The sequence below is a fragment of the Homalodisca vitripennis genome, chromosome 1, assembly GCF_021130785.1.
Source record: "Homalodisca vitripennis isolate AUS2020 chromosome 1, UT_GWSS_2.1, whole genome shotgun sequence".
Classification (NCBI taxonomy): Eukaryota; Metazoa; Arthropoda; class Insecta; order Hemiptera; family Cicadellidae; genus Homalodisca; species Homalodisca vitripennis.
The window spans coordinates 102,564,470-102,589,272 of NC_060207.1; the positions used below are offsets into that span (position 1 = coordinate 102,564,470).

General features: G+C 32.8%; 1 protein-coding gene across 1 annotated transcript; it reads right to left on the reverse strand.

Moving 5' to 3' along the window:
- Positions 1–3,511: 3,511 nt before the first annotated feature.
- LOC124368112 (syntaxin-16) lies at positions 3,512–23,551 on the reverse strand. Its single transcript, XM_046825387.1, has 5 exons — positions 23,076–23,551; positions 19,753–20,001; positions 17,401–17,566; positions 9,260–9,552; positions 3,512–7,835 (listed from the first exon to the last, which is right to left on the reverse strand). Exons 1-5 carry the CDS (start codon positions 23,154–23,156, stop codon positions 7,653–7,655), a joined length of 972 nt encoding a protein of 323 aa, XP_046681343.1. The 5' UTR covers positions 23,157–23,551; the 3' UTR covers positions 3,512–7,652.
- Positions 23,552–24,803: the final 1,252 nt, after the last annotated feature.

Here is a 24,803-nt window from a genome sequence, read left to right on the forward strand (position 1 = left end):
TATTGTTTTATTTCTTACCTAACACACCAAACTGTATTGCAAGTCATATTTATTGAAATGGATGATATAGCAGATACACTTTTCATTGAGATTTGGTTATTAACAAATTAGTTTTATTTCATTAGGGAAATAAAATAACCTTGATATTCTATTGCTTTCAAAAGATGTATAATTAAATTACACACTACTGTTTATTAGTTTTAAATATCTATGAGTGAGTGGATAAATGTTATTTAATGAAAGAAGGTACCAATCTTAAGGAACATTACTTATGATAATCTACTACAGAAATGTTACTTAGTACCAACATTGATTACAACATAATTAAGAATAATACGGTTATAAATTTGAAAAAAACCATTCACCAAACTAAAACATTCTTCAATGCTTTTTTGAAGATATATTAATTATTATACCAATAAGAATACCTCACAACTTGAATATTAATATGCTCCATAAGCAAGAACCAAGAGGAAAGAAAGGAAGTGACAAATCCTCTTCTAAAGGGCAGCCTATTGCCATGCACTTAAGCCTCAATGGCCACTTTTTTATTTAGAGCTATCCGTAAACCATTCAAACTCCGCTGGTGGAAGAGGTCTTTTTCCCTCTGACCAAGCTTCCCCAGAAAGTATCACAATCCAGAAAAGCGTGTCAAAGGAAAATCTTTGAGGCATCTGATCAGAGACATGTGCAAAGCATTCCCTTGAATCAAGATGCTAATTTTGCAGTGCCTCCAGTTGTAACCCAAGATCAATCAAACCCCCACCTGCTTAAGACGGTAGGCACTCCTGACTATACCATGAATGACAATGTCCAGGAGGCGAGGTTGAGACAGCACTCTAAGCTGTACCCGGTGCACTTGGAAAGGTCCTAGTGACAGCAGCAAGCCATACGTTGTATACTAGCGAGACTAGCTACCGCTATCCTGGTCTCCGTTTTTGGCCACCAGACAACAGCCCCAAACATTAGTCCAGATCTAACCACAGAGACATAAAGCCATTACAGAAAGCAACAGTTACAGAGACTTATATCTTTGTTTGCTTGATAATGGAAACAATTAGGAGAGATTTATAAAGGTTCATGCATGCTCGGATTTATCGTTAGACCTACTCTAGGAAACTCAGGTTTAATCAATGACAGCTGTCTAAACAAGCTCGGCTCAAATAAGGGAGGGATTTACCTGTGGTCAAATATTCAGTTGCTGAGAGACGGTCTATAAAAACTTGAGTTTATAAGAAAAACTGGTTGTTAAGCTTGTTTTTAGACCAGAGACAGCCTTAGATTGCTTATTTCAGACCCCTACTTAGACCACCTGCAGGCTGGTCTAAGATTGAATATACGAGGTCTGTCCAAAAAAAATCCGACCGCCGACCAGTAGGCGGCCGCGGTGTAACCGACCGGCTTGAACCGGTTATTGGAAGGGAGGGGCGAGCCTACTCCTTCCCATATTAGGCATTGAATACATCTGGTCACTCAGTGAGTCACAGCGCTCTGTTCCGTACAGTACTGCGTATGTGTGCGTCGCATTTCAATATGACTGAATGTGTTGAGCAGCGCATTTGCATTAAATTTTGCCAAAAACTTGGCCATTCAGCATCAGAGACGATTACTATGATACGGAAAGTTTATGGTGAAGTGTCTATGGGCGATACACAAATAAAAGAGTGGTTTAAAAATGGCCGCACATCAGTGGAGAGTGATGACCGATCTGGCAGGCCTTCCAACAGCCAGAAACGCTGAAAATGTTGAACAAGTTCGTGCAGTAATTAATGAAAACCGTCGATTGACTGTCCGAGAGCTGGAAGAAGATACCAAAATCGTCAGTTTGTAATATTTTACATAAAGATTTAAAAATGAACCGTGTTTCGGCAAAATTGTTCCTCGGCTGCTGACAGAAGACCAAAAGAACTGTCGACTTGAAATCGCACAGGACAATCTGGATTTGATAAAAAGTTACCCAGGGCTATTTAAAAAAAGTTATTACTGATGATGAGTCATGGGTTTATGGCTACGACCCTGAAACAAAAGCTCAATCTTCATAGTGGAAAACTCGCGAAGAGCAACGGCCGAAAAAAGCAAGACAAAGTCGAAGCAATGTCAAGACAATGCTGACAGTATTTTTTGATCAGGACAACGTTGTTTATCACGAATATGCTCCAAGACGCCAGACAGTGAATAATGAGTATTATCTTGAGGTCCTAAGGCGGCTACGAGATGCAGTATGAAGGAAACGACCTGAACTGTGGACAAGCCATGACTGGATCCTGCACCATGACAACGCGCCAGCTCATTCCCCAAACCTTATTCAGAGTTTTTTGGTCAAATACGACAGCCTCCCTACAGTCCTGACATAGCTCCTTGTGACTTCTGGCTATTTCCGAAATTAAATATTCCTTTGAAAGGAAAAAGATTTGACGATGTTGAACAAATAAAACAAAATGCTACGAAGGACCTGTCAGCCATTCCGCAAAATGAATTTAAGGAGTGTTTCCGGAATTGGGAGGAGCGTTGGAATAAGGTAGTGGCTTGTGAAGGGGAGTACATTGAAGGGGACCAGATTGCCGTTGCCGCCGAGTAACGTCAGTTCAAGCCAGATATTAAGGTTGGATACTTTTTGGACACACCTCGTACAGAAATCAGAACTTCTCACTACTCAGTGTGAGATTTATGTATTTATTCTTTATTTGAAAAATCAGTTCACATATTTTGTCACGCTTAAGTAAATGTATGACATGTCTTAACAAAATATAACAATGTATAGCTTAAACATAAATTCATAATTATAAAATTAAAATAGGAGTCAGCTAATTAAGGTACTGATTTAGTTAAAATTTTGAATAAACTGTCTGTTACTGTGTAGTAACCCTGATCCGTGGTGATAAGTGAATTCTAATAACTTTTAAGTATGACTTTTAGCAAAGTAATATACACTCCCTTCTTATAGCGAGCCAATAATGAACAGGATAGTGCAGAGTTTCATGTTTCAGCTGGCTCTGATTAGTGATTTGATAATTTTTAAACCTATTAAAAAAACAAAGTATCTCAAAATAAATATAAAAATATAAATTGAAGAGAGAGTTGACCTTTCAACCTTTTAAAAATAGGATTTGCATAACTTTCACTGTTAAATATGTCGCTAGAACAAAAAACTTTTTCACAAAATATGAACTACCTGGTGAGCGGTACCCACATTCTAGCTTTTGCCCAACAACTCTTAAAAAGGAGCATGGAAACAGAAAAGTTAACACTTTTATTAATGTTATGTGCTGCTACCAAGGAGCTTTGAGGTGCTGACTTGGAATTCACTGCTATTTTTGCAAGGTGGATTTCCAATAATGCCCTCCCAGAGAGCTGAGTTAGTCTGACAAGCAATAGTGTGGATGACACCTAAGTACAGGCTGCTAAAGCATGGTTTCTACCACATGTCATGTGGTAATTCTTACAACCATTAGTCTTATTTATGTGACATAATAATGGATAAAAAGATGTAAGTAAAATAAATATAATGGCATATTTTGAACAAATTATTTTATTTACAAAAATAATTAAAAATTAAAGCATCATTATATACAATACTGACTTCTTATAACTATAATAAACAACAAATATTATCTGTATAATAAATAAATATTTCTATCACATTTAAAACTACAACAATAGTCTTATTAATTAACATACTCGTATATGGTTTGTTCTGTAAGTTATGTCCACTTACATCTGTTTATTTATGGATTGCAATATATTTTAGCAATATCAGTATTTTTTGGACAGTAAATGACCATGAGTTTTTAACCTCCGAGGACCACAGACAATGGTAATGGACTAGATTGTGGCTGGGTTAAAGTTTTTAAAACTAGGTCACACTATTTAATTTTACCACTATTATATTTTAAACTGAACACAAAATTAGTTCATTATTTTGCCTAAAAATACTTATATTTTTTATTACTTATATATAATAAAGTAACCGCTATTAAAGAAACCTGCGCAGAAGCAAATTTCTAAGCAGTACCGCGCAGGAGGGGCCCCCCTCCGAGGTGGAGTTGGGTGGGGAGTGGTACCAGCACCTTCTTGTATCTGTTTATCAGCTGTGTGGATTGTGTCTCGCTCTAACAGTTTTGTTTACACTGCAGCTACTTTACCTGTTCTATAACTATATATTTTTTGTGTAGGCATATACAAGTGTCGAAGTCTAAGCGTAAAACATTAATTGAACAGATTAGTGTAGCCATAGATATATTAATCGCTTGCATTTTGTTTTGAGGTTAGCCGTGCAGTGGCAGTGGCCATTAGAGATGTGTCGTTCAATTCGAACAGGCCAGTCAGGTGCACGAGTGATCCGGATCAGAGTGTTTCAAAAGACCCGTTTACTTTGAAAGTTTTGTTCAATTTTGCCAGAAACTGAATAAATTTGATAATTTTTTCCAAATCAGGTATATAAAATGAAATGAAAATGGTTTATTTTCCCAAAAATAGTACAATAAAACATATATACATATACACGAATTGCAACAAACGTATGCACATACATACAACGTCTGAAACCAAGTATTAGAGTGTAACAATACGGTACTTATACGTAGTTAATTATTTCTTATTATATAAACCTTGTAATAATTCTATTTAATTCAATTAAAAGTTTAAAAAAGAAGAGTAGTATAACTGGGAAGAGCCTACATAGGCCTAGGGCCTGTGCGTAGGCTCTGATCATGAGCATACAATTTTTTTTTTTTTTTAATCAGTTGTAATAATAATATATATTTACATTTATTAGATTCCTGAAACAATACATTTATTGTTATATTTATCCATTCTTTGTAAGATATGTTGTTTCTTCCTCTATTCGAACACTTTTTTGCAAGCGGATCCTTTCATTCACTTGGTCATTCCGTTCAGTTGTTCATTTTGTTGAACACGATGACCGTTAAAACATGCTCTAGCGGGAAGGCTTAGTAACTCTGTATTGACCGGTTCAACTGAACGGGTCGCAGTAGTGAACGATACCGACTGAGCCGGATTAGTCAGCTGATCAAATAGAGTAAGCGCCGAGCAGTGGTGGGATACTTGGAGGGGCGCCGGAGGAGTATTTACCCCACCCTGCGTGAATTTAAATCAACCAAGGTTTTTTTGTAAGCGGTTTACCTATAATTCTATAGTTATTCCTTTTTTCAACATTTTGCAACAATAACACTTAAATTCATATAAATACTATATGAACAGGAAGTAAATTAAGTAAAGAACAATAACTTTGCCGGCAAAACAGGCTTAAAACACACACATAGAGTACATAACAATAGTATGGTAACAAAATTTTACTTGTTCAGTATTTAATTTCTGATGGCTAAATAATCAAAACAAAACAAAATTCAGATACAGTATTAATTGTCATTGTTTGGCATTGTTTTATTTACACATTTAAATTAAATAACAAAACCTAAAAAACTTAGCATGGTACAAAAACTACTTCACCCTAAGCTAAGTATAAACGGGAATTAACTTTCAGTTTCAACTTTCAAATAAAGACAACAAGTTTAGGGTTATGGAGCGGAGAATATAGAAGATAAGAAGGAGAGTATTCATAAAGAGTTGGAAATAACTGACTTACATACACTCTTCTCTCTAATGTTTCAAGAAATCGATGTATTGAGATTTTTGAAAAAAATAATCTAATAATAGAGTTAGAGGTATAAATAAACTATTAATTTTCTCTCTTCACACTAATACACAATGAGTACAAATTGAAAAGTGGAGTTTTGGAAATTCTAAGAGAAATAATAGTGAAACTTTGTGTAAAATAGTTTGTTAATGGGAGAACATTTTCAGCTTAAAAATGACTTGAAATGAACACTAGTAAATTTTGCTTGTTGTAAAATTTGTCAAGACAAATTTCCTTATTAATAACTTTTGCAAATAAGCAACTACTGAGTAACCTTTGATATAATTATTTACTTATTGTGTTATTCAATTATAAGGCAAGTGTCTGCAGAAAACGGTTGCACTTTCATTTCGGTATATAGCTAATCAAAACATTAAAAATTAGTTTACAAAAGCAGAGGCTGATACTGAATAGCCAAACATCCTGCTGGTTATCTTTTTTCTTAAAATGGCAAGTGGATTTTAGTGACTATAAGTTTTTCGTAACAATCATTGCTCTTCTCTTATTGAACCTATAATGTTAGAAACATTACTGGTTCAAGACAAAGGACTAATTCTTACGGAGAAAATGATTTAAAAAGTAGGAATACTGTTTTCCTAAATGTTGGTAACACATTTTTAGGAAATGCTTTGTATTTAATAAAACCTTAAATATAAAAAAGTCTTAGAGAATATTTCGCTTGGAAATTACCAAGAATCTTTTTATAAAAATTGTAATTGTGAATAAATGATAAAAAACAGCAAAATTAAAAAAAAAATTATATAACTAAACTTTGGTATTTCTTGCATAAATGTTATTTTTGTAACAAATTACAAATATGAAAAAAGAACAAATGAAGAGTATTGGGGTTTTAGCAACAAACATTATTTATTGTTTTTACAAGAAATAAAATTCCAGAATAAATACTCACAATTCTGATAAACATATTTTTAGCTAGAGTATTTATATAGAGGACACACATATTGTAGTTTTAAAATGTACTATTAAATATTTCAAGATGTTAATGTTTTCTTAATTACTGTTTTTGTACAAACTAAAAACATACAACTGCCAAAAATATAAAAGTAAACAGCTATCAGAAATATAAACATTAAATTCCTGGTAAAATATACAACATAGTTTATAGAATGTTGTGTTAGTATAAAATAATTGATCTTCATCTGTCTATTGGTACTAGTTTTTATTCAAACAAATCAAAAATAGAGTTACTAAAAGAGTTAATATTGCAACAAGTTTAATGCATAAAAAAATCAACTACAGCCGGGTAAAGGCGTTAATACTAACATTTCTGAGGGATGATGAATATTTGCGTGATAACTCATAAACCACAGTAACTGGCTCGACAATTGGCTGTATATTGGATTTGGGTAGGCAGAAGACTGTTTTTATTATTACTATTACGTCAATTAACCATTGCTTATTATATAAATACTTTTAAATACCAAAGCCAAAATACAAAGTTTAGCTTTTTATAATGTAATTCTGTTTTTATTTAATTTACAAGAAAATACATTTGAACGAGTTTTAATAAAGGATAGGAACAGCTACTTACAAAAATTAAAGGAGAAAAATACAACTAAGTTACAATAATAGTACATTGTAAGTACACTGTGACAAGTACAGGGGGAGGGGATTATTTATTTGCTAAACAAACAATTTATAGCTTCAATTTTAAAATTTAAAATATATTATGTAAACAATTTATTTAATTATTATGTAAAAAGTTAATAAGCACAGATTAAGAGAATTTATAAAATGAACCAAAACATGTTTTCTAAATAATAATAGACTATATTTACAACTAAATAAAAACGTTTAATATTTTAAGTTTGATTGATTTTCAGCCATTACATATTATTATTTAAAATTGTTTTCTACAGTGATCAACACAATACATACAAGTTGTATAAAACATTTATTACAAAAGCTAACATACTCTAAAAGCATACTTAATATCTTATATATTTACACGTAACGCCCAGCTCAAGTACACCTCCTAAAACTTGGTAATAATGAGTATGAAAGTCAGTAGCATTGTAACAGCACTCAGGATGAGGATGCACATCATCTTTCTGTTCTTCCTGTGGTACCTGTCAGCTTTCTGGAGCTGTTGGTAGCCTTCGTGTACTCGAACCTGTGTCTGCTCTATGTTGTAATCTATCCTGTCCAAGACCGTACCCTGGAACAGATGACAATGAAAGTTGATAACATGGTAACAACACTGATGATGAGGATAAACATAATTTTCCTGTTCTTCCTTTGGTAACTAACAGCCCATTAAAGGTGTTGGTAACTCCCATGGTCCCGCACTTGTCCACTAGTCCATTCTGTACAAGACAGTGCACAACAAGATGTGAAATTCTAAACAGTTTGGCTAAGCCTTACATTCACTTTGTAAAAAATTCAAATTGACTTCCAGTTGACGTTTCCAACCTTATGTTAAAAGATGACGCATAAAAAAATTAAGAGGCATTCCAGATGTGAATGGTACTCCTTCAAATCTACTCAGCTATAATATGTATTACAAATTTGTATATCAATCAATTATTGTTGTTAACATTTTTTTATAATGCATCACATAGATAGCTTAACGTATAAGATTAACATATTAAAAAGTCCACATCATAAAATTCTTGTACATTGACCAGACATGCATTAATAAAAATGCTCTTTATTGTTATTTTTCAATCCAAGCAAAGGTAAATTCTTTATACCTGAAGGTATTTGAAATCCATTGGAGAATGTGCTGTATTTACGGAGTAAACATCATGAGTGATAGTGTTGAGTGTGAGTCGCGTCAAAAGTTTAAAGATGGCCAAATGTCAAAATCAAGGATCAATTCGAGAAATGTCAAAGCTGAAGCCATTTGCTGATTTTTGTTATATCAGTCAATATCTTTGGCTTTCTACAACACTCATGTACAACACCATCACTCATAATGTTTTCTCCGAAAACACAGCATATTCTCCGATGTATTTCTACTGAACTATTCCCTGCTGCTTGCCTCAATTCATATTTGGCAGGAGAATCAATAGGGACAGCCATGTTTATGCAACTGCAGCTTAGCGCAAACTAGCTACTTGAACTTGGCAGTGACAAATGTAATGAGGAATATGCATGATCGACTACTGCCAACACCGCGGACCTGCCATGTTTCTGGCCATCATGGTGTGATATGGGAGGTTGAAAATAAACTGTCCTAGTAGTTGGAATGAACAGTAAAATCTGCATTACACTTCATCATTTACATATTAAAAAAAAATAATTTAAACTATGAGGAATGTTTTTCTGGTCGAGTCCAGCACTTATCCAAAATGAAAGATTTTATCTAGGGCAACATTGTATTCATATTTCATGTCTCAGTCTCTATTTGGAGTACTTGGCACTGTAACATATTTCTTGTTCCTTTCTTATTACATTGGTACTTTGAAAATTAGGTTTTGGTTAACTTTAGTCCACTTTAACGAGTTTATGAGAATAATTAAAAAGACATAGTTCAGTAATAGTGGTTGATTGGAGCTAATTGTTAATTAAAAAGAAAAAACTGAATTTATATTAATACTCTTTCAACACATAACCTAAGACAAAAAGAACCAAACATACCTGATCGGCAACCATGTGGGCGAGGTCTTTAAAGATATCGTTGAGGTCGATGATAGACTTGACAATGTGTCGCACCTCTGACTCACGGTGCTCCGCTATCCGTGTATTCTCCTCCTCCAGCAATAACAGCTGTGCCTGTGTCTGTGCTAGCGCACCACCAGTTGTCGACTGGCTGAAGGCTCTGTCTAGGTTGTCAATCTCATTATCCATCTCCCAGTCCAAACTATGTTGGGGTGTCACAGTCATTTCCGTGTCGAAGAACAACCGAGAAGTTTCCTCTCGCATATTTATTTCTGTTAAAACAGTACGTTTTATTAAAGGAGGAGCTCTTCTTGAAAAAATATATTGTAGGAAAAAGAAATTACAAAATTGTCCATTGAAAAATCATAATTTTTTCTAGTGCAATAGTAAGTTTCTTGTTTTGTTTTAATTTAAGAAAACCAACACTATTTTATCAATTTTTATGAGAGGCAGTTTAGATCAACTCCATCATCTGTCCTTAGCTTTTCAAGAATACATAATGGAGATCTATCTATATAGTTTAGAAATGGAATTAAGCATATTTAGGTACATATTATGTCAATATTCATGGTTGAAAGCATTAGGTGTTAAGTGAAATTGCTCATTGCTCTTATTTTAGTCTTTGTGTGTGTATGAGCACTTCTAGTTTGAAAAAATTACATTTCCAACACAAAGTTTGGGTTTACCTTGATGTCATGATCAAGAAAATATGACATAAAGCATCTACTTTCAGCCATTAATTTACTTAGTTAGTACATTTACATAATTTACTTCCAGTCTAAGATATCTCTGGTGTCACAGTTAAGTTTGCTTTGTTGCCCTGATCAAGATATACAAATCCAGTTCTGAAAAACCTACTTCTGCCAAGAACAACTATGGTGGGTTTTATGACTGTCTTTAAATCTGTATTAAACGTTAAATAGTAATTTTGTCTTCGATATCTAATCAAGCACTGCATATTTAATATTTGTTAAAATGCGGAGTTAAAATTATATTTTAAATAAAACTTCTTGATCTTATCTGGATATATTCTGTATCATCAGCAAGTGCAGAAAAGGTTGAAATAAAAGTGTTTTAATTTCAAGCCTACTCTATGCCTTCCAAGACTATAAACGTAAACAAATTTAAAATTGTACTGAAATTACTTGAACATAAGACTGTGCTGTCACTTTACAATATTTACATATAACTGTTGATTATATTCAACAGGCTCTTTCTATTGACTTAAGCCGTGCTTTTGACTGTGATGATCATAGCTTGTTGCTTGAAAAGATGGAACAGTGCGGCATCTGTGGATCTGCAAAACAATGTTTTAGATCTTATCTGTCTAAGAGGAGTCAAACTGCTTATCTTGATTGTCGGTGGTCTTCCGCTAGGGAGCTTAAATGTGCCACAGGGGCCTATATTGGGCTCTCTTTTGTTCTTAATAGCAATAAATGATTTACCTATTAATATTCAACAGTCTAGAACTTGTATGTATGCTGATGACACCAATTTTCTTTCTATTAATTAAATTTCATTTATTTACAATTAAAAGTCAATAATACTTTAGAACTAGCTTCAAATTGGTTTTCAGCTAACAAATTACTTTTAAATAATGACTAAACTAAATCAGTTCTGTTTAGTCTTAGGCCTGTTACAGATGATATTGAGTTTGATAATTGTGTTAAGTTTTTTGGTGTGTACATCGATTGTAAGTTGTCATGGACAAAGCACATTGAACTATCCATTAGGCTACCTTGTGTGATTTATCTAGGACGCCTTGTGAGTTGTGTTTCTAAACATTACATTTTTACTGTTTACTATGGTCTATTTCAGTCAATAATTAGCTATGGTTTGATTTTCTGGGGCAATTCCAGTAACCTTAAAGATATCCTTTTGATACTGTAGAAGGCTGTTCAAATAATTACCAAGTCTCACTACGTGGCTAATTGTACACTTAGAAGTTATGATGACCATGTCGATTACTATATGCCTATAGACAATAATGATTTTCATTTGATTATTTCTTAAAACGTTCACGACCTTGTGTACCTCTTTGGATACACGCGTTCTTCCAAAACTGACATCGTGCACACGATGGGGTACACGTTGCTATGAATTTTCCTGATGAGTTTTTATTTTTTACATTCTTAGGAGTTTGTTAATTTTGATCCCGCGCTTAAATAAGTACACTTGTGTTCTCCGTTCAGTGCACAATTGCTTAACTTTTAAGGTATCCTTTGCGGTACATGGAGAAACATTGAAAAACATATATTTTTTTGTTCAAAATTGCGAAGGCTACATACATTAGTTGTTATACTTAGACATTTAACGTAAAAAAAAGATTACGGGTTTTTGTCATCATTATTGAAAAATTCTACGGCAAATAAAAATGTCTAGAAAAAGGGGAGGCCAGTTCTGAACCAGCCTCTCCAGTCAAAGCAGGCAGGGGGTGGCCCACCATTGTTGAGGCCAGCAAGAACCTCTTATAGTTAGGGCACGAACCCCACCAAACTCCAAAAGTCATCTCCCACAGTAGACTAGACCTATCGAATTGATATTTTTTAAACAGAAATAGGTATATATCAAGTAGGGCTACAAATTTTTCAGTAATCAATTTTGAGGATCAGAGTGTAAGCAATATTGAGAGAATCAGAATCAGAATCAGAAATTTATTGTCACATAACGTTACATAAATGTAGTAGATAAAAATCACTACATGAACAGGTGACTCGTCAATATAGTTTAAAATATACTAAAACCTAATTAAAAAAAAGTTATAAACATAATTAACAATTCATTGATAAATAATCAATATTAATCGCACAAAACAGTGATCCAGTATATAAAACAGTAAACTCTAATGATACAGGTACAGATTATAATTCATATTAAAATTAAAATAAAGATAGATGTAGCTATTATTACACTAAAATAAAAATAATTTACAAAACATAAAACACATTTAAAAATAATTAGTGATAAAATAAATACAGTGGAATTAATATATATACATCAAAATGTTTTGATACGGTTGGGGGGTAATTTAATTAATGAAGGTTGCATCATTTAGAAAATCAGCTTCTGAATAATATTCTTTCTCTATTAAAATATGTTTTAATTTTACAGAGAACTTTTCTGGAGGCAAAGAGGATAGAGATATTGGAATTTTATTGTAAAATTTTAGTCCTTTGTAATAAGGGGACATTTCAAATAATTTAGTTCTATGGATTGGGTATGTAAGTCTGTCTCTCTGTCTTGTATTATAATCATGATCTTTTGTGGTGATATTATTAAGTAAGTTTTTTATGGGTATACATTAAGACCTCATATATATAAAGTGATGGAATGGTCAATAAATTTAACTGTTTAAAATATAGACCTACAAGATGATCTAAAATTTAATTTTGTTATGATTCTCAAAGCTCTTTTTTGCAATATAAAAAATAGAAATTGCTTTGGGGGAAGAACCCCATGCCAATATACCGTATTTCATGTGAGGAAAAAAATAACCATAATACACTGTCATCATCACTTGAAAACTCACAATATTTTGTAAAACTTTTAAGGCAAAACACGCAGAGCTCAGCTTATTTTCCAATTTTTCAATATGATGTTTCCAATTAATGTTTTTGTCAATGTATAATCCTAAAAACTTTACTGTATTAGAAACACCTACCGATTCATCATTGAAATTCACGGTCTGAAGAATAGATTTATTTTGGTGTGTTTTAAAATGAACAATTTCTGATTTTTTGCTGTTTAAAAAATAAACCATTTAGATTGAACCAATTATTTAATTTTAAGATAAGTGATGAGATTTTACAATGCAAACTTACAGTGTTTAGGTCTTTTACTATTGCTGTTGTATCGTCAGCATACAATATTAAACCTTCATCTGTTACTTCCTGTAGGTCATTTATATAAATTAAAAATAATGTTGGGCCTAAAATGGATCCCTGAGGCACCCCCTTACTTACAGACTTCCATTCAGATTCATATTTTATGCTTCCAATTTTAATCAAAGTTTTTTGTTTCCTAGATTGGAAATAAGACCTAAACCAGTTTAATTCTCTCACACCATAAAATTCCATTTTTTAATAAGATTGTTATGTATAACGCAATCAAAAGCGCTAGATAAATCGCAGAACACACCAGCCAGTGGCCCGCGACTCATCCAAGGCTTGAGAAACCTCATTTACCAATGAGCAAGGGCCCCTTCAGTGCCATGACCTCTCCTAAAGCCAAATTGATTTTTATGAAATAAGTCATATTGTTCCAAATATCCAGTCAACTGAGAATTTACAACACTTTCAAAAATTTTTGAAAAAAAACTATGGGAACTGAAATTGGGCGATAGTTTTCAATGTGAGCTCTGTTTCCTTTTTTAAATATAGGTGTTATCACCGAATATTTCAGTCTGTCAGGAAATTCGCTCTTCATAAAAGAGAATTAATTAATGTACATAGTTGGGTGCAGATGTAGGGATTCACTTTTTTTATAAGGAAGGTAGGAACATCATCCCATCCTGTGGAATTTGTATTTTTTAGAGTGGCTCTTAATTCAGGTTTTGTGCTTGTATGAGCGTTTGTGAGCGTGTGTATTAGTTTCTATATTAACATGATCAGTATCATTTTCACTACAATCTCGTAGTTCCAAAATAATACTTCATTATCATTGTCATTATATTCTAAAAGTAAAATTGAAACTTTATAACAACTGAAATACAAAATAAAATTCTGGAATAAAATCTTGCTAAATATCTTGTAAACAAAGCTTGTATTGTTTTTCCATATGTCGTTGTACTTATGTTTTTATTGTTTTACATTGTTACAATAAAATTTTTCTTTTAAAAAGCCAATTAATGGTTTTAACGTTTTTTCAGAAAATATTTTATTAAAATCTGTTTTTAGGTAATTTATTGTTTACGTGAATGTAAGGTAAAGGCCCAATGTAATTGAGTAAAGGTTTTAATTAATCAACAGAAAGACAAATTTTCTTCCAAAGTTAAATTACACTACGGCTTGTTAGCTAGAAAAGATCTAATCAATTTATTTTTAATCCTTTTTTAAATCTCGTCAGATGAAAGTAGTAGTGAACTGGAATAGGAATTAATATTAACAGTGCTGAAATTCAATTTAGAATGCGATGAGCTTTAAATACTGCTATTAAATTATGTAGTAAGCTATTTTACGTTGGATTCATTAAATAAATTAGTAGTTCACAGATTTATTGAAACCAAACCATAGTCCACCAAAAGACAGTAACATCTCATTAGCACGCCTGGATAGCCACTGAGCAGAGAACAAGTTTGACACTGTGACGTGAAATGAAAGTCTTTCCCTTCAGCTAAACATACATCCATTACCTGCCAAAAGATGTAGTCAATTCAAAATATTGCCTCTGTATTGGACTGTAAAGTGTAAGAAAACAGGCGATTTACAATTTCGTCCTTATCTGAAGAGTTTCCTGCTGTCTCAAGGAATGTTCTTTATTACATTGTGTCCAAGCGTTTAAATTATCGGTGCTTGCACAAACCAGGAGTAACAAACATGTCAAAACATCTGATGCCTTTCAACTGATAAAATTGGTAATTGTTGTTCCCTGCTTAAGCAAACATACTTGTAGTAAAAACATTAGTTAGAAGATGGGAACTAGCATACCAATGGGAAACAAAATCAAGAAACCCTCCAAACCTGAGGTAAGTCTCCCTCCACTCCCTTCAGCAAACTAACAGTTTTCATAGATAATTAATATAATACGCAATACAGTGTCAACAATTATGAATTGATAATTTTCTACTGGTTGAGAAAGACTGCAGTGCAATCAAAAATATACAACTATGTGTAAATATATGTACTTTTATGCGTTTTTTTCAATTAGTGGACCTTAGAAGACAGTTTTCAAGGTAAGTCTGCTGATCTTCCTATCAAATAGTAACAAACCCGATTTCAGCCCTATAAATTCAAACCATACTTGAAAATACTTTGCGATATCATTGAAAATGACAAGTGCTATCAATGTTATTAACACTTTCACTGCCGCCTCCTAATTTTGACAACTTTTTTACACAGCCACCCATTTTATTAATTTTTAAACAAATATAATTTTGTAACCAATTATAAGAAAACCATAAGATATACATTTTTTAAAGCTGAGTTCTTCTTTTTCTACACAAATGCTCATGTATAAATATTTTCAAACCGAGTCTTGTTTTAAAATGTTTTTAGTAAAAAATAAAAAGTTGACCATAAAACATCACCATGTGCTAGTTTATAATATAAATATATTTCTCATTATTATTTGCTGTATTTAGCATTGTAATTTCTGTCACTATAGCTACACATATTTACAATTGAAATTCGCTTATGTTTAAATTTTTTGTGTGCGGAAAGTTACTGTTTTTCACTGTTACTCGAAAACCTGAGGAACTCTTCTTGCACTTGATTGTCTTCAATACTCTCACAATACTTCAACAATACTGCATTGTATTTACTCAATGCAGACAATGAATTAGCAGAAAGACAACAAACGACCAACACGACGTGATGATGAGTTCGTAAACATACCAATTTTTTTATATTACAGATGACTGACAACATTTCATAGATCATCTATATATATATAAATGAAACTGTTCGTGTGTAACAGCATCACTCACAAACGGCTGGACGGATTCGCCTAATTTTTTTTTAATTTGTTCGTCTTGATCTGTAGAAGGTTATAGGATACTTTTTATCCCTTTCCCGATTCAGGATTCCGCCCCACTGGTTACAGAAATACCCGTAAGAAATGCATTGCAGCAAACATATGTTATTAAGTGAAAGAGTCTTTTCAAATTTTTAATCAGCTGTTCTTTGTAAACATATATAATGCGACAAAAAATATATTTATATATAAATTTCTTTACACTTATAGTTTTAAAGCATAGAGTAAGCTTAAGAGAAACGACAAATTTTGTTTAAACTGTTTCTGCAATCATAATATATAAAAATGAATGTTTGTGTGTTTGTCCTTTATAGACTCAGAAACTATTGGACCGATCACTATGAAAATTTGTATTTTTCTATGTAGAAGGTTTATACGCAATGCCCATTGATGTAACTAACCACCAGGATGTACTGCAAGATATAAAAGTTATCAAAGCGCCTGCACATTATAAACTGCAATTACAACACAGTAGTTACTTATATTAAAATATCCAAACACTATTTGAAGGCAAAGAAATATACGGGCAAAGCTTAAGAGACGCGTGCGAAGCCGCGGGAAACAGCTAGTACTCCATAAAGGAAGAAATAAAAACTTGGAAATAGCAAATGACTATCAATCCTGAAGTCCAAATACATTTAAAAGCATTTTTATTACCGTAAAAGTTGGTGCCATCAAATACATTGGCTGCAGAGACTGTAGAATTCCATGCACAACATCAAATGACATTGTCGGCAGTGAAAGTGTTTAATTTAATAATAATTTATACAATAAAATATAATTTAAATTTAGCAAATAAATTTAAACTTCTATAAAACAGAACAGAATTAGAATTTTATCCTCTCTCTCTCTCTCTCTCTCTCTCTCTCTCTCTCTCTCTATATATATATATATATATATATATATATATATATATATATATAGGAAAAAATTCTAATTCTATATATATAATTCAATATATTATATTGAATATGCAATCAACAAAGTTAAAAGTTTGTACAATATAAAGTCCCTTGTGGTAGTTAAAGAAAACCTGAACTTTCATAGCTAAATTAGCTGCTTTTAGTTTGTTCTAATTTTACTGGAAAAATTTTATAAATAAATTTTTTTTGTACAGTGGTTATATATGTAGATTTTTCTTTATATCAACCAAATAACGATACGTAAACTAGGGAAAGTCAAATCTTAATGGTTTTGTAAAGGGTTTCACATGATTATATTTCTGTAACACTGCTTATTACAAATATACAGCTCTTTCTCGCTTAATAAAGACCTTATAAGAACTAATTACTGCTCCACAGTGTGATGCCAGAGTAGAAACTGTATTGATGGCCTAGCTGCCACTTTAAGATCAATTCTAACATCACACTAGCCTGCAGTAAAGTCTAACAGAAAAAATAGTGCTCCTAAAACAACACAGCCATACTTACTTTTCAAGTAGGAACTCTGGAGTTTTCTAAATGTAGTAGAGAGGTCTTGCAGCGAAGCCACGAGAGAGGCCGTTACATTGTATGAGAGTCGCTGTTCCATCTTGGATGTGGCATCACCACTCTGCTGGTGGATCTGTTGTACAAGACGGTGCGTGGCCGCAAACATCTGCAGACATAACATCCACCAATTTTCACCCCTCTCCTACACCATTTTGTCTAACTCTTTTTCTTTTCACAGGAAGAAAGGTTTTTTTTAACTTTAAAGTATAAAATAAAAGATCTAAAAAGAAATAAAAACAACTTAATTCTAATTTTGTTCAAGCTAGGTTTCTTATACCATAAGAAATTTTGTATAATAACACTCAATGCAAGGTGTACACTAATTAAGAATTATAAAGTTTTATTCTTTCAACCTAGGCCTAATATATCACATTGTTTATCTAGAGAAGAAAGTGCAAATTAAAGGTGTGCCAGATTGTTCTGGAACTGGAACTGTTCCGACTGGAACATTCCAGTCTCGGAAATTGTGACACTTTCAGTCCTAGGCGTTTTATCCCAAAAATTCTTGTTTGCATTTTATTTCCTGGCTAATATTATTCTGAAGCGATATAGTACATTGCTACATTTCTGGAATGCTTTCATATTATATTTGAGATTTAAGATATTCTACTACACAAATGCTTTCATGATATTTACAAATGAATTTTAAACACATCTCTGCCCAACTAGTTTTCGTCCACTACAGATATTTCATCTTGATATATAGTATGTAACATAAATTTAAATTTAAAATTCCTTCATAAAGTTTTTGACAGCATTGGTGGCCAAAGTTAACTAAATAAATCAGTTATAAATAATATTTATGAATTACTGGATACTCCCAAGTATTTAAACCACCATATACAATACAAATCAGAACAGAATATAATTAAGTATTGAGAAAGTAAATTAAACTAAAAAATTAATAGTAATGTTTAAGGATTAGTGATCACTGTCAAATTCAAATTAATAGTTCCTCTAAATAGTCAAGTAGAGCAACAGGTTGCAACTTGAAATGTTGTTATTAGCTGTAAATTAAATCAGAACTGGAACAATAGCTATAATACGAAACATATCAATGCAAGCCTGGGTTGTGGCGCGGTTTTGCCAGCTGTAACATTAGAATAACTAGTAATGAGATAATCGGTTGAATTTAACGATCGAGCAATCACTATTACTTATCTTTACTTTTCACCTATCTTCCTAAATCTTTTATCTTCATGATGTAAATTAACACGTATTTACACTACGAACACAGAATGTGAATAAAAAAAAATAATAAAATAAAAACATACAGAATGATCTAATGCCAAAGAAAAAAAGGGATTTAAACAACTGTAACAAAGCGAGACGTCGTCGTGTAGCCTCATATTGAGAATCAATGGATGTGACAATGAGGCAACACCGAATGGTGAGAGGGTAAGAGGGGTGCGGTAACTACCCATACGGCCACGATTGCAATGATGTGTCTTGTAGCATATCTCAGTTGTTCTACTTAACAGTGCTGGAACATATTGGTACGACTAGTGAAACATTTAGATGGAATAGGGAGTTCCAAAAAAGTGAACTGTTTCTGTTCTTGGGCACAACTCTAGTGCAATTATCTTACTGAAAGCCAAGTCTGTTTTACAGAGAATCTTTATAATGTCAAAGCTAGGTTGTTAAATTTATAACTTACAGCACAGCTTTAGATAAAGAATATAAAAAGAGACAAAGCCATGAAATAGAACGTAAGGAATCTCAAAAGGGACAAGGAAATTTATTATTACATGATCTACTGAACTATAATAAACAATGAATTTGTGTTAAAAACAAAATACTAAGCATTTTTTACGGCATTGATTAGGTCTGTATCTCTAATCCCCCTACTGGCCATCAACTAGAATTTAAACAAATGAAGTTTTAATACTGGCCATCAATACTAGTCAAAATATTGCTTTTGTTTCATCATGGAATACTCCTTATGTGTTTCTAATGAAGTACATTACGAAAAAACAGGTAATTATAAGAAATTTTAACTAAGCAAAACATTTATTCTAATTTGGTGCTGACCACCATGTTGATGCAGTATTTCAACTTTTTTGTCATTAATCCTGAAAAACCATACATTATAAGTATAATTTTAAGTAAATATTTGAGTAAAACACTCTTCAAAGCTACTTTTTAACCACCCAAAATATGCCTGCCAACTTGTAGGAAAAATAATAATCAGTTTTTGGATAAAGACCTGCCTTGAACCCACAAATAACCTAGATTTTACTTATTGAACCTCAAATCTGAATCAGAACTGTCAACATTATTCTAGAACCTCACTCTTGAAATCTCCTGTGTCAAGATCTCAATCTGTTGTTCCTCATCAGAAGAATCATCAAGTGTAGGCCTTAACACATGTTTCTCATATAGTGCTTCCAACTCCTTCAGTTTATTCCGGAGCCGAGACATGGCATAGTGGCTCTCCTCCAAACTATCTGCCCATATTGGAGGCAATCGAGATGAGTCGCTCCTTCGCAGCTCCATTCCACCTTCCACATCCCCCACCAAGGCCATACGATCACTAAGTTGCTGGAACATACATTATATGCTGTTAAATTTTAAGATTCCTCCTGATTTTTCTAATTACTACTATTAATCTTGTAAAGAAAAATGAATTGAAACTTGTGTTACTAAGTGTCAATCTCGGGAACAGCTGGACCAATCTGGCTAATTCTTTTTATAAATATAACTCACTGAAGTGCCAAGAAAGGTTTTTATAGAGTGAAAGATCAAAAAGTTTTCCAGAACATTTTAGAGTTCAGTAAATTAGTGATAATATTTAGAAAACATAATCCAATTTTAACTGATAGGAAATAGCTGTTGAAACTTTCAGTTGAATTTCATCAAAGAGGCAGAAACATTTGTTTACACTTAAATTTGAGAGGATATTAAATATAATATTGATCAGTTGTGTCACACAGATTGTAAAGACAAAAATAATATCTAATTTTTACTATATTGCACAAATGACGACAATGTCTTCATCACCTAAGTAGTCCAAATTTTCTTTAAAATCTCAGATAGTTTTCATCAGTTGGACACTTGTCACAGTGGCGTAGCGTACAATGAGTCATACACAAAGAATTTGATAAGGCCATGTTTCTTCAATTTTTAATAGCATCTAAAAGAAGTTGTACATTCTGGTAGATACTGCAAATGCACACCTAAATGTATTCCTGACAAATCAGCAATACACCGATTTGGTCTAAATGCAACTAAAAATATCTATGACGAAGAAGATGCCAAACTTCTCTTCCTTCTCCTTCCTAGACCAGCGGTGTCATTCTTTTGGTCTCAGAGAGAAGACTGTTGCTTTGTGCATTAGGATACTGTGTAATTTATTATCAGTGCACCCAAGACTAACAGTTCTGGAAGAACAAACTACTCAGCTGAAAATGATCTAAAATGTACAGAACTGTATTTCCCTAAGTGGATTAAGTACATAGTAGCTACATATAAGATAGAATATTACATCTTAAAGAGACTGTTGCTGAAAAATACATTTAAAATCATGTACATGTAAGTTAAACAAGTATCCTAAACCATAATATTTAACTTTCAATTCATACCATTTAAATGTACCATTTTAGAAGCACTATGTAACATATGAGTCTTAATCAGCACGAGTATATTTTGTTACTAAAGCACTGTGTACAGGTAGAAGTAGAAATAGTAAGAACTATCCTCATGCTTTCTTGATTGCTGCATGACGGATATTTAGGATTTAGAACAAATGTAATTATTATAAGTGTAGTCTATTTCGTATATTAAAATAGTTATAAGGTTTGAATTTATATATGTGGTTAAGATTTATTTAAAAGTTCCAATATAAATGTTATTTTTAATGAGAATAGTCTAGGTAAACTATTCTTTTGAAATAATATGCTCTTGGGGGGGGGGACAGGTCATGTTTGTCATCCCCCCCCCCAATCTGGGGTAGAGTACGATAAGCGGACCCAGTTTTTTATATAAAAATTATCAAATGTAATTATTACACACATTGATATAATCAATCAATAGTAATTAATCTGAACAATAAATAAATCATCTGCATCCAATATATACACATTTTAATATCCTAAACATAATTTTCATATATAAGTAACTTCTTTTAAATAAAAAAAATAGTTCACTTTAGAAAACTAAACAAAATAACACTTAAGATGATGCACTGTGTCTTTATCGGTTTCAATATGTTTGTTTTCTTGTTATACATTTTCTTGATTATTTAAATGACATTTTTCCTGTCACCTGTTTTAACCTTTCCCACGTTATTGACACGGATCCGCGGAGGGCCACTACAAGCTGAAAACGTTATTGCCGTGGATCCGCGTTTTTGCATTCTTTATTTTCTTACTGCTATGTTAGTTGAATATTTTGCGCTAGATGGTTCTAGTAGTCATGCGACATACAGACGGGTTGCCCTGCCTCAAATTCTATTACAATGGGAGTGGCAGTGGCTTCTAATTGGCCAAACACTGTCTAGCCGGCATGGCCCCGCGCCTTTCACAAAGTCATTGACAGGAGCTCCCGTTAAGGCATCTAGCCAGTTAGTGAGAATACATGTATTTCGGTTATCGCTAATTTTCTGTTGTGTCATATTCTTTTTAAAGTAAATTATTAATATTATATACAGCAGTGTCCAGTGTTTATTTAGTGTTTTTTTACCATTATTCGTGTGCAATGGCGAATCCAGACGATTTGGAATTTGTAGATTTGATAATTCTGAGCAATAAAATTACGGTAACTTAACTGGTCAACCCAAAACTTTTTCATATTTTACTACGGTCATAAGGATGTTCTCAGAAAGCAAGAAACATAATTAAACTATAATTAAAGTTTAATCACTGCCCCGCAAGGCCGTCCTACAGGTTGCCGAGCGATAAGAAGGTTCAAAGTCCACGCAATAACAGTGGCTTGTGGGAGACGCGCGGAATGCCAGTTGTGACCACCAAATAAACACTCTTTGTCTACTTTTGTATTTTTCTAATTTTATTAGTTTGTAATATAGTATATGTTTATCTGTAAAACTGTTTCATTCCCCTACTTACTGAATAAATGATAAAAAAATTAGTGACAACTATACTGTTATTCTACGATATTCTCAAAAGTTAAAAATTAGCCTAGGAAATACAAAAAGGGCTAAACAAATTTTATTTACCGTTAAATAACTCTATTTTGACATACAGAAACAAAAATAAATTTAACTTTACACATTGGAAATTAAAAAAAACTGTAACTTGATCAAAGATCAGGTCTAATTTTTCATGACGCTTAAAGGGTTAATTTTATCATTTGGTCAATGGTTATGGTTCCTTTGGTATTTGTGATATTGCATAACTGTTTTTAAAAACTATTTCTATTAATTTGAAATGTGTGACTTTAATTTAGTATTTCAGATAAATCGATAACAATTGATTTAATTGTTCTTTTATTAGAGTTATAAAGTATCAATGATTGTAATAAGCGAAATAAAAACAGAGTCCACATATCATAGGCCTACTCTGCCCCATCTCTGGTAGGCTTAACATACTAAATCAACAAGCAATATCCCTACACTTATTTTTAATCTTATATTATAGAAGGAAAAATGCTAAACTTACTTGTTCTGAATAAATATGACGGTTTTGGGATGCATTGTTTCTCATTAACACAAAAACATCAGTCAAAGACCGAGTTGCCATAATAAAAGCAGTTGATTAAGGTACAAGTCAATGTTACTAAGCAAAACTAGATTATGAAATACACATAATGTATCACATGTACTGTAGGCTAAATTAAGTCTGTTTGTAATATGTTATTTTATAGGTTTAAAGCAAGGAAATGTTTTACCGTACAGTTTCACTGAAGGCAATTTTTAAAATTGAAAACAGTAGTTTCAACAAGCATATTTTGCTTTCAAACACAATTGGTTCACTCATGTTACTATTATATAATACACATTCATAATTTCAATTTAAACATTTCAAACAGAAAATATCTGTCAAAATAGCATATACACAGTAAATCCTAACCATACACTTTCCGACAATTCAGATCAGCTCAAAGATTTACATTTGCAGGAACGCTGCACACAGCTGTTTAATCTTCTGCTTTGCACATTCGATTAATATTCGATTCATATGGATGGAACCAGGTTAGTTTCAAAAGTACAAGTGTGGAAACATACGTATTATTAGGAACAATATGCTAGCGCAAAACGTAAACATGTAGTATTGTTTAATGTGAAGTAAAAGCGTTTTAAAACCCTACAGTTTCAAATCGTAAAGCTGTTATTTGAAGAAAGCTAAATATGTGACTGTTTCAAAAGATAAGTATAGTACAGTCTGTGTAAGTGGTGCTAATGATTATTTTGCTCCTATCCAAACTTAAATTTATAACGAAAAACGTATTTTTTTCTTTTATATACTTTGGAAAATTGTATTTTCAATGAGTTTAAATTACTTATAACTGGCCTGTTTCAGAATCTGCATTTTTTTAACGGGAATCAAAATCAAGCTACGTGGTGCATCACGCACATTGCAGATACTATCAAACTGTCGAACGGTGCACTCTTAAACAAGGCGCACTCGCGGCACCGGCACAGTAGCCCCAAGAGTCGACCGAAGCAGGGTAAGTCGAGCCGTGTAAGACTCGGCCGGAAGAGTGGTGGTGGTATAGTGGGTTTAGGAGATACCCCTTGTACATTGTCTTTTTTACCTGCCTAGAGATTTGTTCACTCCCCAAACGATCCTACAACAGTGCAGATCGTTAAATTTGCGCTTTGAGAAAAATGGCTAGTTGCGTGTATTCAGACGGAAAGGTAATGAAAGAATGCGCCTGAAACATAATGAAACATTTATACAATCCAGTACATAAGATTATCATGATTCAGAAATGAAAGAAAACTCGTGGGAGGAGGTAGTAACTTCACTAAATGCAACCGGTTGGTTCCAACATTATTCCAACTTTTAACCCTAAAATTAGTCATCTATTTCTATATTGCTGGTACACAAGTTCAGGCTGATTCATTCAAGTTTCTTTAACCTACTTGGAGGTATGTTGGCTGAACTAAAAATTATACGGCTTGTAGTTAAATGGTTTATTTTTTGCTCGTTCCCCTGATTTTTCTTGTAAATTTTCCGTTCCACAATACCAAGAGAACACAATATTGGTTACGTTATGTGCGTATATATTAATAATTTTGAGCATACAAAATTATTGAATTATACCCGATATCACTATGAATATAACATACAGGATATATAAAGTTGGTTTGCCGCCCTCAGATGTGCTTACCAGCGGTATTCATGTATTGAGTAATGGAATCCGCGAACATCAAACAGTTAATC